We start from the raw sequence: 19,352 nt of genomic DNA on the forward strand, positions 1-19,352 counted from the left end.
AACTTTTTAACGAAGCCTCAAATTGGTATTCTTGATTTTCGTCTCATTTTGGCCTCTAGAATCTCCCATTAAAATTATTCCCAGAGCTGGTCGAATAACCTGTATAAGTGTTATCATATAAAATGCTTCATACAAATAAAAAAAGTATTTATTATTTATGAAATAATTAAATAAATATATTGATATTTAATTTCTCGATATAAGCTTAGAAAATATTATGTAAGAACAAAAAGGTAGTGTTCTTAAAATAATTTATTCGTAAACTTCGCTTTAATCTGCTATCAAAATTCTTATTTAGATGAAAATTTCAAATAATAAATAAAAGACAAACAAATGTTTATTTGCTACTCATTGCATCAAAATTTAAATTTAAATTATAGAATGAAATAGCTATAAATTTTACTGTTGAATCGAATAAACGTTCCGTATAAATTATAGATTGGTTTTTTCATTGTGTATGATGCGAATAAAATTTTGTTGAATCTAAGAATTAAGGAGTTAATGTTGTCTCACGCTCTTTTTATCGAGACAATAGCAGTATTCAATATGATATTAGACAAGATAAATCTAACTATTACTGCTATTAATTAATAATTAATCAATTTATTTTTAAATGCGTTCAAATAAAAAGTACTACGTGTTTTTTAAACTGGTCACTATTGTTCATTTGCACCAGAATCGTCTATCGTTTAAGGGTTAAGTTACTGTATAATTTATTTAAGTTGAGACGCTCGTCACATCTTATATTACAAAATATAAAGTTTACATTTAACAATAACGATACACGTAAATAAACATCTGTATTTTTATTTTATATTGTAAGATTGAACAATATTAATTAATAGTAAAGAATACTTAAGAATACAATTTGTATCGTGTATTATTTTTTATCGCACTTTCTTAAAACATTCGTAACATTTTACGGAAGGAATGCAATACAGGAAGAGTCTAATAAAGTTTTAAATCCATCAAATGGAAGATTAACCATCTATTCTCTTGTCAATAATCGACTAGGCCGCTAAAAGAGTACACAATTTAAAGATAACAATAAACCAGCTTAAATTTAAATATAATATACTGTAACAATCATTTGTTTTTTACCGGCTACTTCTTGGACTTAAAGAACGAAGTGGCGAATCTCTGTATCTTCGACGAGATTCGGTTCTAAATTTTTCTCTATCATCACGCCTATCTCTTTCTCTATCTCTTTCTCGTTCACGATCATTTTCGAAATCTCTCGTATCTCTTCCTTTTCTTTCTCGACGCACGATTCGTGGACTACGCCCAGGACTTGGTGTGCGCGATACAGAGGAATGTGAATCAGAACTATGACCTTCATAACGGTGTCTCCGTTCTCTTTGCCTAAACATTATTAACACACGGTAACATAATTATAGAAAGATATACGCTGATAAAATGTTGTTATTATGTTAATATATTGCAATATATGAAATAAGAATGAAAACAGCGTACTTTCTACGTAATTTCAAGGACATTTCCCGAATTTCATCTTCTCGGTCTTGTCTTTGCTGCTCCATTTTTTCAATCCTGAGTTGTTCTGCCTTTTTGTCAGCTTTATCTGTTAAATATAGTCATAGTATTACAAGAACATGTCAACAATTAAATTTGGAGAGATTGTACTTACATTGTTTATTCAGTAAAGCTTGCATTTTCTTCTTAAGCCGCTCTTGGGGTGTGATTTTCAATGACTGAAAAATGCAACTCTTAAAAATCTGTTATCGATTATCATAATTTTTTTATAATATATGTTATCGAACATAAAATTTATCCGAGATTTTAATATAAATTTCACTGTACTTGATAACATAATTTGTTAAATTTGTAATTTAATTTATTTTTAGGACATACTGAATAAACGCTTAGTTTATTAAAGCGACATGTATATAAGCGGCTATAAATCTGTTTAAAAGAATACTTAAAAATTTTATTATTATCTAGTTACAAATTAGAAATAGAAAAATAATCGCATTTCATTTTTATGGTATCATTTGGCAAGATGTATAGACATGGATTTTGTATGAGTTTATCAAAGATAATAATGCAGTACAAGCCGTAATAAATATTTTAGTTTATTATAAGAAAACTGTTAATAAAAAAAATTTGTTGAATATCGAAAAACGTTTTTAGTTTATAAAATTTTGCAAAAAAATACATTGACTAAAGATCAATTTTATTTCAGGCGACCATCCAAAATGAATAGAGAATTACAATTCTAGTCTAAGTTATAACTAATCATCCATATTAAACAATAGGAGAAACTGGTCAAAAACTTGGTATCAATCGATCTATAGCATTGTAAACGATTTATAATCTCGAAATGATTTCATAATTCGATAGTTACAGATTTTTACAAATCATTATACAGTTTTCATATTCGTTTTTACCCCTTGCACGATAAAAGTCTAGACCTTTTTCAAATTGTGTTGTAAAAGAAAATGAAAATGTGTGCGTCATAAAAATGTATTATATAGATAATTGCAAACGTGTAAACTTTCATTATAACAATATTCTGGACATTGCATTAACAGATACTCATTCCCTTCATTTATTACAAAACTCTTAATAGCAGCAAATTCAACAAAATCAACGAAACAAAAGGTGATGTAAATAAGTTTTTTACTCTAATAATAAATTATAAATTATATATATGTATATATTATATTATAACGTTAAATACGGGTTATGAAATATCTCGTTTTTATTTTTTGTATTTTAATGCATTGTTTTATGTTTAACATAATATAGTTCTTCTGCGTTTCTCAAATATATTGTACAATAAAATTTATGTTAAAATTTCAGACAATTTGTTATGCTGCCACATCTCCTATTAATATATCCTAATATGACCTAATATACAGAGTGCTCCGTAACGTATAGTATCTACTTCAGTATTAGACAGGGGACATAAAAACAATGAAAAAAATTCATATAAACATATGCCTTATTTAACTTTGATCTTAAGTTATTGCCTTTTTGTGCTTCAATAATTCTTAATCACAAACCCATTTATCACAGACCCATAGTGCAACTGATTTTATCAAACTATTTGCATACAATATTCGATAACTCTGCTATTTTCCGACTACGTCGATTATTCTATTTTATGAGTCACACTAGTACATTTTTTTGAGATCACTTAATAATTAATTAATTTGTTACGTATTAGAAAAAATAATGAAGTATTCGAACCAGAAAATAACAGACATGCATTTGATATGCGATTTTAACACAACCCTTATAGGGATTATTAGTTGTAAGGCCCAAGATTGGTCGTCGTGGACGCGTTTAGTCGCGACTATTACCTGCCAAATTAATATTGGGTGATTGTTTCAAGTATTGATGGCGAATGTATGCAATTATGTGACACTATTGTTGCACTAACTTTGCAATCAAATGAAACGTGGTTCGATTGCACTATGGATATTGTCATTTTCTCCTTGCAACGATCATAGATAGACTATCTGTTCGAAGTACTTTCGTAGACTTTTCGTATCGCAAGTTTTGGTAATTAGTTTCTGAATTTCGTCGATCCGATTGACCCTTTTAATTTTTAGAGCAAGGAGAGCAAGTATTCTTCCAAAACAAAGCATATGCAAAACGCTGTTTCTAATTAAAAAAGTCAATTTCAATAATCGACTGCGTCGTACTCATTCGACCATGTGTCATTTTATGATTGTATTGTCCCGCAATTCAAAAGATACAACGATGCATTGAAAATATCGTTTGTACTTAACTAGTGCCTCGCAATCGAAAAAGTAAGTAAATATATATTATTGAATAAATAGCTATCGATCAAAGCAAAGATCAAATTAGGTACATGTTTCTATGAACTCTTTTCATTGTTTGTATACTCCCTAACCACTACCGAAGAACTATGTTATAAAACACCCCGTATAAAAAAGTACTTCATTATAAGATATATTCTATAATGAAGTACCCTCTTACATTACTATTTCTACAAAATAAATAAATCATATCACAAAAAATTTGATGTTTTCATTCTCATAATGCTGATAATAAAAGTAAAGAAATTTGGCAAAAAATTCCTTTTATATAGTTATAAAAATACAAATGTACTTATTTAATTTTATAAAATTTAATTTATAAAATTAATAATTTCATATTGTTATAACAATGAAAATTGAGATTATAATACAAATTTAAATCTTTTGTGAATTTCTATTAACATATACATGAAAATAAATTAAAATGAAACATCAAAATGCAAAGAATATAATCTAAGCGCCGTATATTGCCCAACAAAATGAAAACAAGTAGCACTTGCTGAGGTTCTTCGTTGAGAGGGTAGTTTATATAGAGAGTATATACTGTCTTTTATTCTCTGTGCTTTAAGTGACTAAGTAAGCGTTATGGTTCTTACTGACTTTGTGTCCGCCACCAGAATTTGTACTTAACCCAGCTTTTGGTTTGTTCCTGAAATATTAAAAACAGAGTCTGAAACTCTACCAGAAATAACTGTTTCAATTTGTTACATAAAGGTGAGTAGAACAGTTACAAAAAACCAAAACAATCGTAGTATTATGCCGGAAATGTACTGCTGTTCATGAACAGCTCGCAGCTGTGCTCGCCAGTAGTGTGGAGACTCGCAAACTCAAAGTTTGCGTAGATTATAACTATTCGCAAGCTGTTTGTGAGCTCCAATGTGGAAACGCGGCTGCTTCCGTTGACGAACAACCCACAAACTACCTACAGGCAGTACATGAGCTGCTTGCGATCTGTTTTCTTCAGTGCATTCCCGGCATTATGCATCTTTTCTATACCTCATATACATATAATGGTTATATGCAGTTACAAATGTTCGAATCTGTCTGGCAAGAGACTCACACTTTTAAACGGTATAGCCGAATAAGGGGGTCAAATGTGCCCCTGAACCAAATTTGACATACGACAAATTCATCGATAGAGCACCGGAATCAAACATTCTGTGCCAAGTTTCAACCCTCTATCTTGTTCGGAAGTGTAGGTATAGGGAAAACTCAGGGAAATATACCCATAGAGAAAATTTAATCTGTAAATAGATGTAAATATTGTACTAGGAGAATCGTGTACATCATAAACCTTGTCATCATGATATCCGTAACTATATGCAAAGACTGCTTATGTTCTTTTTATTGAAGAAATTGATTCCTCTATTCAGAGTTATTAAAGGTATGAGATTTTTAAACTAAGCTTGTATATTCATTTAACGTAGAAAAAATAAGACAGTAGGGTATTTAAGCGAAAACACAGCTAGAGAAACGATGAAATAGAAACTGCTCCATAATTGTTTTTGTGCATATTATAGGTGAAAATATTTTTTAAATATTTTAAATAGATTTTCATTGTCATATAGTTGGAAATTGAAAAAATATATAATTAATATAATAAAAAAGGATGTGCTTTAAGCGGGGCGCGAACCCGCATCAAAAAGTTTGCAGCGTATCCACAGTCAAGCATCTTACTCACTGCACCATCGTACCTCTTAGAAATACCGTTGATACATTTAAATATAACATGCATAGCATCTTTTATTTGGTGACATATTTTTGCTTTTCTATTCTATACATCGTTCTGCTCAACATAGATATGTTTAAAACCATAGAATATAGTTATCTATTAAAAGGAATACAAAAATTCAAAGTATAAGTTGCTTTTTCACGCGAAAAACGTCGAAAAAATCGATTTTTGATTTTTGTTACTACGGCGCACCTTACCAAAGAATCTGAAACAATTCAGGAACAGAACCAATGACAATACGCATTTACAGTAATTATATAAATTTAGTGTCTCGAATGCGTCAATACGAAATCCGTCATTTTCTTCGTTTTTAATTTTTCACGACTAGAATTTGGAATCGAAATATCGAAAAAAATTTTGAACACATCTCGATAACCATAATGCACCAGATTTTTTACATAATTTTCGTACTTAATTAAATACGAAAAATAGGTACAAATTCGATAATCTGAGTTTTCCCTACACCTACCCTTCCGAACAAGATAGAGGGTTGAAACTTGGAATAGAATGTTTCATTCTAAATTTGGTTCAGGGGTACATTTGACCCCCTTATTCGGCTATAACCCTTTATGTTTGAGACGAGAGGGCCTACAAGACTCACTAAGTAGATACTGCAAATCAAAGTTCTCATTGGGTAGTATTATTAATAAACTTACATGCTCGTGATGTTAATAACCATTGGTTTTGGTGCTGCCATGGGGACTTTGTCTTCACTATCCGACAATTCTAGCTCTAGGCTTGACGATTTTCCACGTCGGCCATAATATCTGATATCACCAAGAAAAAGAAAAATATACAGTTGCGTTAGTAAGTAAATTAACGCCTTGCGTGAAGTTATTGATGTATTGATAAATAATATGTCATCTATTGGATGTACCAATAATAATAGTCTTGACTAAAACAATTGATATTGATCCCTCAATATTATTGGCATTCGTTTCAATAAAAAATTCACCAAGTTATAGAGTCAACAATCTTGAAAGAGCACATTTCATTATCAAAAAGTAAGTTAACAATTATATAATTCTTCGTTTCTAGTAGATGTCTATTGCAATATTTATTCTTGCATTCTTTTTGAATATCACTAAAATACTTATAGTACTTCTATCAGTATCAAAAATTGAATCTAAAACGAGACCTTTAATATTTTGTTAAACATGGTGTAAAGAGGAAAATAATTTGCTGAAGAAAGATTGAAAATTCTTGCAAAAGACTTCAATCTATTTAAAGTTGGAATTTAAGAAATATGTGACAGTATCGAAGAGATGGATTTTGCTGAATCCATGCCAAGAACTGGAAATAAACGCAAAACGACACCACGTCAAGACAATCATATTGTTCATAAAATAAAACATAGACCTTTATTTACAACTAAGGGAATAAAAGAAAATTTAGAACTACCAATAGGACTAACACAAATCAAGAAACGTCTATGTGAAGGAAGCTTTCAATGATATGTTGTAGGAAAAACCTCTAATTCTTAAGAATCTACAAAAACGCTTAAAATTTGCAACTGAATATTTAAAGAATCCAATTGGGTTCTGGGAATCTGTTATTTGGATTGACAAGATAAAATTTGAAATTTGTAATAATAATAGGCAGTGATAATTTTGGAAGAAAAGCAGCGATAATTTTAAAAGGGAACATGTGAAAACAGTTATTAAATATGGAAGTGGCTTTGTTATGACCTAAGGGTGTTTTATTAGGCATGGTGTGGAAAACTTTGTTATGACTGACGGTTGTCAAGTTCTGCATTTCTGCAAAACAATTTGTTCGATTCGACACATAAAATGGAATTGGAAAGGGAATACATCTTTCAACAAGACAATGATTCTAAACACAAAGCAAATATAACAATTAAATTTTTGGACGATAACAATATAACTGTAGTGAACTGGCCCACGCAAAGTCCGAATTTGTATCGCGTCAAGTACTAATGGGATCATTTAAAGGGAAATGTGTCCGAAAACGAGACAACTAATAAAATAATTTAAATTAATACTTTGTTTAAGCAGTTGAACAATATTAGCCCAAATGAAATAAAAAATTTTAATTAGAGTATACTAAACTGTCTACGAGCCGTTATAGCCGCAAAAGGTTATCATTTAAAATATTAAGATATAATTTATTGCAAAATATTAGAAAAAGTAAGAAGCATTAACTTACTTTTCTACATTATCATTGTAGTCGCATTGCATACTTTATTTTCTCTCTCTTTAATTGTAAAATATTATGCTATTTCTGTACAATCATTTGTTCATTGTACATCAACTAAATGTACAAATGCAAGAATCACCTCATCAAACATATTATCTCAATCGTTTCTTCTATGTTTACGTACGACACTGATTATTAATTTACTTTTCGACGCAACTGTAGATTAACAGAAATATGTCTCATACCTTGGCAGTGTTGGAGCTTTATTTTCAACGCTTCGAGATCGTTTGCATCTAGATTGACTTCTTGATCTAGATCTAGATTGAGATTTAGTCCTGGATCGAGATTTAGATTCTGACTTCGATGGAGAATAATGTCTTCGTCGATAACTATCTCTTGAATGACTTCTATTGTGCGACTTAGATCTTGAATTTGATCGTAATCTTGATCTTGATCTTGATTTTGATTTTGATCTAGATATACTACTCGAAGATAAACTTCGAGACCTGTTTGGACGTGAACGAGATCTAGATCTTGTTTTGGATCTTGAAACAGTACGTGAACGAGATCTACTAAAACTTCGGCAACGAGATCTAGATTTACTTCGAGTTCGCGATCGTCTCGAACGACTTCGAGTTCGAGATCTCGTAACTTTTCTGTGTCGCGATCGTGTCCTTCTTGATCTGAAAATCACCTATTAGTTGAGAATATACTAACAAGGGGAAACCACAATGACCGGTTGGAGTAGCTCAATGAAACCTTTTGAACCTGTTTCTTAGCCAAAAAAAATATATACGGATCTCGGTGTTTGCATTACTGGGCCTTACTTAGTGAGGGGAAAAAATTTGCATTATCCACTATGCGTTGCGCTGCATATGTGCTTTAAGCATGAAAATGTTTCCTAAGGATATGATTGACACAACAGTAAAGTGTTTGTTTCAAGAGTCTAGTGTGGGCAACAAATACGCAAATAACTGCCTAATTAGACAGAAACACAAATGCGCGAACTGCAATTGTTCGCGCTCGAATGTGCGTGGCCGAGATTGAAATGAATATATGACTTTTTGGAAACATTCATTTGATAACAATAACAAGTGGACTGTATGTACTGTGTTACTATAAGCGCGGTGAAATATAGAAAGAACTGTTTCTCCCATTCAATGTTACAAAATGCGTTCAAAATGACTGACTCTTCACGGCCTACAATTTGTTGCGTGTCTTCTTAAAGATGGTTACTCTACCAAAAAACAAGGTAAAAATGCGTCTTGTGTCCAGAATCCGTTTCCTCCACAACTTGGATCCCCTCCAACAGGTACACTTGGGGGTGTTTGCAGATTTGCCTCATTGACTTGGGAGAGGAGGCAGGGACAGGAAACACCTCCCTCACAACCAGTGGTGAAGAAAAGTCCCAAGCCACCCTGGCGAGGGTGCCGAGGTTTCCTCCCCAAGTTGAAGTGTCGGAAGAAGAATCGGTGCCTGCATTTGGCCTCGACGACCGTACTACCCGTGGAACAATATATCCCTTCACTGGTTAACCCGGGTGTAGCGTTTTCATTTTGACGGAGTTCTTTTCTTTTTGACTATGAAATTTGCCAGATGCGGGAGACTCGAAGACCTTCGCAACGTAGTACCGATCCTGCATCTGGCAACATAAAGGACCAGAAAAAACCCGAGTTGGCCAGAGGAACATGCGTGATTTGTTTCCTGAACAACAATCAACACGAGCACCAAGTATCTCACAAAGACTACTCGTTCCAAAAGTTTACAACCAAACAAAGTCGGGCAGTAACTCGCCGACAAAACAAACTTGTCAGTGACAAAAAATCCATGTACCCGTTTGGTTGTCCATGCGGTACAGGTGAACCCCTAACGTGGCGTGTCTCTAGATGGCAGATAGGGGAAGCTGAGATGGCATGCAAGAATGGAGTCATCCGGTCTGAAAGGGCTGGTGGCCACATCCTCACATGGCATTCCGGAGGTTGGAGCGAAAGCTCCCGCGGACCACATACTGTTATGAATGTTTGTGTGAGTAGGCTGGGGCATGGGATATTTTCCGCGGGTTCTACCTAAGGTCACAGGTTAGCCAGTTGGCCGCGAGTGAGTCCTGTGGCCGACGGCTTAGTCCCATGTCACGGAGCTGCGTTAGCTGGTGACAAGGCGCCTGCGATTGAGTGGAAATGCGGTGGGAGTAGAATTCGAGCTAGCAAGCATTATAATCACGCAGCTGAACAATATAATACAACAGGTGAATGCAAATACTGAGAAGATTAATTCCACTCTTCCAGAGAGCCATAACAAATATAAACCGTTCAGCCATCCCTCACATAAGCTTTTCTTAAGCTGACTTAAAAGAATTTATAAACCGTAACAACTTCGTTGTAATACTATTATCTAAAACCAAGCTAAACAATCAAACAGACTCAACTTCAAGAACTATAACCTAGCAAGAACAGACTGCCACAATGCAACTCAAAGTAAATAAAAGACAACATACAACATGACACAATACACTTCACATCCTTAAAACTCAATAAAATACTCGAATATACACTCAGGCTCAAACTACCACTGAGCACAAATTTATACATAATCAGTACGTACGCCACCAACGACAATAGAAAATTTATCAATGAACTAAACAACCCATTCACCAAACTCAAACTAGACCAACAACACAATCCATACATATTAGCAGGCGACCTCAACATCAGAAGGATCAGGAGTCAGGAGTCATAGGATGACCGAGCAAATAACAAGAGGCAAAGTATATGTATAAAGGGTGTTTGGTATCTATACATATATCAAAAGTTTGTGGGATGATCCTAGAGGCCAAAATAAGCCGAAAATCAAGAATAGTAATTTGTTAATTGAGGTTTCGTTTAAAAGTCATTACCATTTAAAGATCCGCCTGTAAAACGACAATTTTCGAACAGCTGCATGCTTGTGGCAAGTCGGCTCTAGTGGTTCACACTTAGCATGAGAAACTCTATTTATCGATCTATCGACAGTCTTACATTTTTATGCCAACTCATGGGAACACAAACACGTTATGTTGAATGAGATGTTGTGCACAAAAAATCACCCACACGCGAGCATAAACACACCACGATTGTCTAGTGTTCGCGAGTGTCCAGAAATAATCCTTTCAGGCACAAATCACTATGTAATTAAATAACACATTCTTCGAGTAAATAAATACAAATGGAACCGTTATTCAATTTTCAAATATGCGTAAATTTAAAAATGCGAAAAGAAATTCGACGATAAACAAAATTTTCGAATCTACTTGCATTGATGTCGAACAATGTAACTAGCAGCTAATTTTGTTGGGAGATGTAGCAGCATGTTTAGATTCGCGGGTTTTATGATATTTACCGAATTTAAAACCAAGAGAAAGCATTGCATGTGAACTGTCAAAAAAACTGGCGATCGCTGACTTGGAGTGGTGCATAAAATGTAGCCACTGATCGAATAAACTCTGATTCTATATTAGCAAACAATTTGATTTAAAATTGAAATTTCTTATAAGAAAAATAGTTTAACTAAATTTTATTTTATTATTTAATTGATTTATTTAATTGAAAATAGCAAATCAATAGACTTTTGTGTTTGGTTAAATTGTGTTATACTCTGCATAATGAGCACCTCTGACGTTAGGATATTGGGCCTGATCAGCATTTGTTTCTCTGAACCACGTCGATCGAAGACGGGGTCAGCTGCTACTCGTGTTACATAGTTCGACATGAACACAAACAAATGTGAAAATTTCGTTCGTTGTTAGACTCCTTCTTACATTTTAAATTTTAGTAACAGTTCTATTAGTATTTAACTCGTAGAATGTGGAACTAACCCTCGCAGCCGGAGTAATCGCGGCATGCGAACACATGGACACTTACGAATAATATCGATACGTCAATAAGTACAGTTTCTCATGCTGAATGAAAATCAATAGGACTGACCTGTCGCAATCTACAGCGCGTACGCAGCTTTTCGCAGATTGCCGTTCTACAGACGGAACTTTAAATGTTAATAACTTTTTAACGAAACCTCAATTAACAAATTAGTATTCTTAATTTTCATCTTATTTGGATCTCTAGAATCTCCCATTAAACTTTTTCTTTGTAGATGCCAAACACCCTGTATATGGTAAATAATACTAGATATAAGTAATTAAGTCCTCTTAAGTAAGCATTAGTCAGTAAGTATCGGTATACGATATACAATACATAGACGACCGGGGTTTTGACATGAACTACGTTTATTTTGTTCCTCACTCTCCACAAGATTTCAGCCAATAAGCCATTGAATAATTTTTATTAAATACCCTGTCCCTCACCGAGACCTAGTCGGAATAAAACAAATTCCTTTGTTAGTAATTTTTAGTTTGCCAAATGATACTAATGCGCTAGGACCCAAGCCAATCATGTGATCTTAACAAGCACACCAATAACGTTTAGTTGTTCTTTTTTCAATGTCTCTTTTTCCGTCGTCACAAACCTTGTATACACACGCTATGTACCAAAAACCTTATGAAAAAATAAACATCGTTAAAAAAAAAGCTTCAGACACTTTAGGACGCGGGTTTGCTTCTTTCGACATTTACAAATTTATTTTCTCCTTTTGTTCTTTTTAGTTTTTTACGTTTAATATTTATACAATACTTATTTGTATGAAAGAAATTACTATTTATAAACGAAATAGATATATCTTATTATTAATTTAATTTAGTTTCGTTCATTACAAGAAATTATTAGTTATTTGTGATAAAACACAAATTATAAATTAAAACAAATATAAAATGCATTACAATCGGAGTTTTATATTCATTATTTATAAATACTCGTTGTTTCAAGACACACTTTTTATTCTAATTTGAAAGTTATTTCATTTGTATATACTGTATAATAATCGTAAAAAAAACTAAAAAAACAGATTTGAATGAGTCGAAGGAATTGCACCCGTGTCTGAAAGCACTTTCCTATTGTGCCAATTATATCCATTGGAAAACTTTTCACGCTTAAGACTTATATGGCGCGCTACTCATAGTGTCAATTTTAAATATTTTTATCTTATATAAATAAGGCCCAATGGCACAAACGCCGAAACACATATAATTTTTTTATGGCTGAGCAACAGGTTCAAAAAGTTTCATTGAGCTACTCCACCCGATTATTGTGGTTTCCCCTTATAAGCATAATTATAAAATATGAATAAACTTGCCTCATTCTTGACATGCTACGTTTTCTTTCACGATTTCTGTAGGATTTAGATTTATTAACAGATCGAGAGCAACTTCTTGACCTCGATTTTGAAAGTTTTCTGTTAATTGTTCTTTCGCTTAACGTTGGGCTGTCTGATCTTCTTCGTCTGAGATGGGCGTAATTGACTTTTCTTGAACTGGAGGAAGTAACATGGGATGAACTTCCATGAGTCTCTTCTTCATCGCCAAAACTTGTAATGTAAGTAATTTGTCCAGCATTTATAGGTGATACAGATCTTGAACGAGACTTAGACGAAGATTTTCTATAAGGATTGTATTCAGGACTCTCTCTTGCTGCGTAACTAATTAGTAAATTGGTCAGAAAATGTTAAAAGTATATTTACTAAATTATCAGTCAATTTAAATAATATGGATTTTAAAGACAAATTTGTTTCCAAAATATAAATATTTACCTGGGTGGACTCATAACTCTGCCAATCATTTTTTTTTCTCTAAATGCACGTCTTTCTCTACGTGACCTTCTGCCCTGTATAACATAAACATATCATCATGTAATAAGAGATTTGGTTAGAGGGCGCGGGATAGAGTGTATTGTTGGAGAATGAACGGTGTGAGGAAAGGAAATTTGTAGAAAAATAAGAAAGAAAAAGGAAAAAAGCGGTAACATTAGAAACGGATAAAAACATAAAGTAAACAGAAGTAAAAAATACGAATAGAAAAAGAATAAGTTGCGTGATAAAATAAAGTATCGAAAAGGGGTCTCTAAAGGTAGCGTGGTTCTGGGACTAAGGAAGAGTAGGAGGGGGAAAAAAGAGTTCAAGATGGTAAAAACAGAAGGTGCAGGATGAGCAATAAGAGATTGTGTCAAAGAGAGAGAGAGAGAGGAAAGGGAATTAGTAGAATAAGGGATAGGAAAAAGCCTTGCTTGGAGGAAAGAAGAAAATAAAAGAGAAAGGAGAGGAAGGCCAACGGAAGCAAACCAGGCAGAAAAACTGAAGAAAGTGAGAGGAGAATTGGAAGACTTTGTAAAATGAATAGAAAGAGAAGTAGATTCCTACAAACAATTAGATGAAGAAAAAGGAAAAGAAATTACCGATGAAGAGATAGAAGCCAAGACTGAAAAAGCGGGAAACAAACATACCTAGGTAAGATGACAAAAGTTGTAGAGGAAACAGGTAAGATAGAGATAGTCAAATTGCTAAAAAGTCTGATAGAGGAAGTAAAAAACCATGAGAAAAATAAATAAAAAAGATAAATATGATAAATACGGACAACAGAGAAGAAATACTGGAACTGAGAAGAATAGTACTAAAAAAAGGGAAAGTGTGGAAGGAAGACAGTAAAGAGGTAAAGAAGAGAATAGGAGAGTTAGAGGAGAAAGTAAAATGGTTGGAAGCTGAAGAAAAAAAGGGTTGTAAGAGAATGAGTAGAAAATAGAAAATAGTTGAACTGGAAGAAAAAATAAAGACAGGAGATGTACACAAAAAACAGAATGGGAGAAGAGAGGAGATTTAGATAAAGTAAGAAAATTTGTGGGAAAAAGAGAGAAACGAGAGGAAAAATAATATGGTTGTTAGATAATTAAAGCGCGATAGAGAAAATTTACAAGAACAGGACATTAAGGCAATTTTTTGAAAATCAATTGAATGTAAGGAGTGAGACAGTTTGAGCAAAGAAGGTAGGAAAATAGGAAGTTACAAAAATAAGATAGTATTGTAAAATTGAACAGATGGGTAGATAAGCAAAAGGTCATGGAAAACAAGAGCAGATTACGAGGTAGCAACATATTCATCGATTATGACATGACATTTCAAAAAAGGAAATATAGAGAACAGTTAGAGTAGTTGCAAAAGGTGATAGAAAAAAAAAGAAGTAAAAATGGGTTTTCAGAAACTAAGCATTGTTTGAAAATGGATAAATTGGCAAGAAAGACAAGAAAAACTTAATAAAAAGCGAGATTTTCGATAAACTTCCAGCCGAAAGTCCAGAAAAGAAGCAAGAAAAAATGAGAGGAATCGGTAAAGAAGAGGGAGAGGAAGATGTGATTCTGGAATGTTGCAGGGTTTTTAATTTACTAATTTTAGCGATATGTAGAAAAATTTAATATGGTGGGTTTAACAGAGACATCGATAGTTGAGCAAGAAGACAGAGAGTAAAAGATAGATTACCAAAAGAATATCTATAAGTCACAAAGAACGCAAAATAAAAAAGATAGATTGAGAGGAAGAATCATAACCAGAACGAGGAAGCCTGAAGATACTGAGATTGAGGTTGAAGAAATCGAGTAATAGAAGGTTAAGTAGAGAGAAAAATGAAAATTAGGAACAAGTTATGGAAAGTGGTTATGGTTTATAACAATGAAGAGACAACGGAAATGTCAATGAAGATAAATGAAGTCATAATGAAAGAGATGCTAAGAACGCAATAAAGCCAAATGTAATACCTAAGATCATGTGAAAACTAAAATTATATACTAAATGTTATTTAAAAGTAATTTAGAGTACGAAGATAATAAAGACGTTAGGGAATGAGTGTTTGTATCATTGAGGAATAAAGAGTAAACTAAGTCCATTACTTGACCGTAAGGCTGAAATTAAAATAAAATCTATCTATCATGTAATAATATAATTATACAAAGTTATCACGAAAATATAAGAAAAGAAAATTTAGAATGAAATATTATTATACATGGTATAATAATTTACCGAGTACATAGCTTTTTCTTCTTCCTGTTTACGTGCTTGTCTTAATGTCTCGGCTTCTTCAAAATCCTGCGTTAAGAAACTAAAATAATCAGCTCCTAAAAGTCCATATTTTTGAGCTACTAAATTCATTTCGTGTGCTTGTGATGGCTCTATCTGAGATACATCTACACAAATATCTGGAAAAATTGAAATATATTGTCTGTGTTATGTAATGTACAAAGTTGTAGCATTTATTTAACAAAAATAATTTATACCTAAATCAATATCACTATCTTCATCATCTGCTTTTTCTTCTGATACAATGCTATCTAATGATTTTATTGTTTCTGGTATTGGTTCTTCCGTCTCATAATTGTACCCAATAGCTACATTATTACAAGATTTCTTTTTATCTCTTGCAGAATCTAATTTTGTAGACGAACCAAACTGTTCTTCCAAATGTATTTGGTGTAGAAATTTTTCTTCTGTTACTGTATCAACAATTATTATTTATTAAGCAGTTTCAAAAATAAAATTAAGTATTAAAATCAAAACAATTTTTCACCTCCTAAAAATTCATTTTGAACAATTATACGATAGCGTTCATAATTGATATGTCTATCTTCACTAGTAAGAGCAATATCTACATCAATAGAATCTGGTGCTTCTGGTATCCAATCAAGATGTGCACGTACATCAAAACGGTCAATAAGATTGTCTTCATTTCCTTGCCATGGCATCCTATTAATATAATACTAAAATTATTTTTTTTTCATACATTTTACTTGTATAAAAATATACAATTAAAAGAATACAAGTATATTTAATTACACTTCATTATTATGCACAACAATTTAAAAATACTATTTTTTTTATACGAAGAAACACATTTGAAAACAGCGTAACTGAAATATAATTTTTGTACATTAAATGATATGCTATTAATACAATTAGATTTAAATGGTTGAAAATATTTCAACAGCAATTTATATTTAAGTTCCATATTCTCGTATCAGAATCTGATTCGATTTTCAGTAATATCTATCCATGGGTAGTAGTTTTTAGTAATTTTTTAATTTTTATAATATACAAGGTGATTCGAGAAAATGAAATAAATTTTAACTATTTTATAAACAAAAGATACAAAATATTCATACCTTAAGACTTTTATATGGGAAATAATAAAGAAAATGGATTTATGTACAAAAAATGAATAGTTCAATTTAAAAAACAAGTCGAAGTAGGATTCAACTTTTTCTACTATGAATGTTTTATAAAAAGAGCCACAACTTGTCCCAATTTTTTAAATCTCTACTGATTTGGGGAAAGTAGTTTATTTCTAATAACTACTATCATTCATATTTACAATTTTCACACTATAAATGAAGCATATAAGACCAAAAATGAATATAACGAATGAATGAAATCAACATTTTTAATCTCTTTTAATAAAATAGAGTAAAATATAGTTTAGTACATTTTTATGTATAAAGTAAATTTATGCATCCCTTTAATAAATTTAAGTAGAAGATACAAATTTTAATGTATAAATAACAATACTAACATTAACATTAAATTAAGTACATTTTAACTTACATATTTGCAGGACTATTACCAGCTGTAGCTATCGCTGGATCCAAATGTATTTTGCATGGTCTCCCATGAAGTTGTAGAAATTGTGTAGGATCTGATTTCTAAAAAAAATATACATATAATTGTATAAAAGAAATAGATACATATGATTTTTATTCATTTTTCAAACATCTTCTATCCATTATTTATTACTAGTATCTACTGACAAATCGTCAGCTACAATTTAAACTTGATATCAATATAGGCAATTCAGCTTTAGTAGCATATGTTTTTTTTAAATTGAACCTCTTCCTTAACAAGAGATAAATGTGTTTATTTAAACGAAAATTTTTCACGAATAACTGTTACATGTAGTATTACAAACATTTCTTTTTTGTTAGAAATATATAATGGAGTAGAACTTGCAATACAACGTGGTAGAAACAATACAATGTATTAATAATCACCATGCAAACTAATCTATCAAGGTCATTCTATCTATTTTGGCATTTCTATTGTTTGAAAAGCTTAATATGAGAAAATAGATAAAAGAGGCAACAGTATAGACAAAGTGGTATGCATAATAATTGCTATAAACTTTTAACAATATTATAAGAGATACTATGACCATACGCACTCAAATGTAGTTTATGAACAAAGGAGTTTCTATTTACTTCAGTTAAACTATTTGTGAATATTTTAATAATAACTAATCCTATTATTTGCATTTTTTTATAGCTTAATTTTTTTGACTTTTGACTTATAGAGATATCTATGAAGTTTAGTTTATGATAGTAATATTATTGATAATCTGGAAAACTCAAAATCTGCACTATTACTGGACGTGACAAAATTCAGAATATGCAGAGAATTTCTAAATGTTTGATAAGCTTAGAAATATCTATGTGAATCATGTATTATTGTAGAAGATAATAGATTCCAACAATTTCTTTAAGTTTTAAGCAGTCCTAAAATATTCTACCATAAATAAAACGTATTTATATCTCAGCAAGGAAAGGTTTCCAGACCTATATTTATATGACCTTTTTTTATCCTTAAGAAGAATAGTATATACTATTAAAGTGGAACCACCTATTTTGGTATTATCTGAGTATATTTGTATATATGTATATATATATTGAGTGTGTGTGCACGCGCGTGTACGTTTAATTCTTAAATTAACAAATTTTAAAGCTTATTAACCTGTAGATTTTGAGGTTAACAAGTAAAAGGAACGTAGTTACAGTTTTTACAACATATTAAAAAACTTAACATTAATTTATATAACTGAAATATAATCAATGTACTCGTATTGTTTTATTTTATTGCTTACAATTTTTTCATAATAATCTCGTCGACGTTCAGCTCGACGGCGATAATCTACTAGCATTCCACGAATTTTCTTTTCCTGTTTCCGCGCTTCATGCCACATTCTACCACCTGTTTTTTTCACGGAAAAGCTCATTTTACATGTCAAATGATTTACGAATCACTAACTTAATAAGGAACTTTCGTACAATTAACCGCCTACATAAAACAATTAAAAACGATAATTAATACTTTTCTCCCGCGAGGTAGACATATTGCATTTTACCTAGTGTGGCCAGTAGAGCGATCAGGTCGACTACAATTGGTGTCGCCACCTATAGGGTGCGGAGTCGCCAAACCATAGACGAGGTATACGCGTAGATCTTCCACCTTATGGACTTTCGCGGTTGAATCTGACTGCCATACCGACCTGAAAATTCGGAGTTGATTTTAGCGGCCTCCTTTCATGGATGGCGGTCAGTTGAAAAACTATTCACTGAATTAGTATCGATGGGCAGCAGCTGTAGTGTGTGCGTAAATACATGTGAGTTGACTATGGAAGGGATTGAAAAAGACAGTGTAGTATTACACTGTTCTACAAATTAAATTTTGTTTTCTGTTTTTCAATATCCACTAGGTAATTCTTATAGAGCTAAACACGAATCTGGAAACGGAATTGCTGTATCACCCTCAGTTTTCGAAAAACACGAGTTTTTGTGAAAATGTACAATTTTGGGTAAAAACAAGGTATTACGCGAAAATTAAAAACATCAGACAGTTCCACTTAATCTTAAAAGATAGAGGAGAGATTCCTGAATATGCTAACATCGATAGTTATAATATTTTGTGCTTTTGAACGGTTGTAAATGATC

General features: G+C 32.1%; 1 protein-coding gene across 2 annotated transcripts; it reads right to left on the minus strand.

Moving 5' to 3' along the window:
* Window positions 1-841: 841 nt before the first annotated feature.
* On the minus strand, window positions 842-18,746 carry LOC122403573 (CLK4-associating serine/arginine rich protein-like). 2 transcript variants are annotated; one of them, XM_043407170.1, is made up of 14 exons: window positions 18,506-18,746; window positions 17,197-17,294; window positions 16,166-16,341; window positions 15,876-16,091; window positions 15,622-15,797; window positions 13,369-13,442; window positions 12,916-13,257; window positions 7,941-8,378; window positions 6,195-6,305; window positions 4,407-4,455; window positions 1,646-1,709; window positions 1,474-1,579; window positions 1,102-1,362; window positions 842-1,018 (listed from the first exon to the last, which is right to left on the minus strand). In XM_043407170.1, the coding sequence occupies exons 1-14, from the start codon at window positions 18,635-18,637 to the stop codon at window positions 1,000-1,002; spliced, it is 2,262 nt and encodes a 753-aa protein (XP_043263105.1). In that variant the 5' UTR covers window positions 18,638-18,746; the 3' UTR covers window positions 842-999. The 2 variants fall into 2 exon arrangements, with proteins under 2 accessions (XP_043263105.1, XP_043263106.1); XM_043407171.1 differs by lacking the exons at window positions 842-1,018; window positions 1,102-1,362 and having other exon boundaries at window positions 4,403-4,455.
* Window positions 18,747-19,352: the final 606 nt, after the last annotated feature.

Source organism: Colletes gigas, unplaced genomic scaffold (genome assembly GCF_013123115.1).
Source record: "Colletes gigas isolate AHSC1104 unplaced genomic scaffold, ASM1312311v1 Colletes_gigas_Sc00062, whole genome shotgun sequence".
Lineage (NCBI taxonomy): Eukaryota > Metazoa > Arthropoda > Insecta > Hymenoptera > Colletidae > Colletes > Colletes gigas.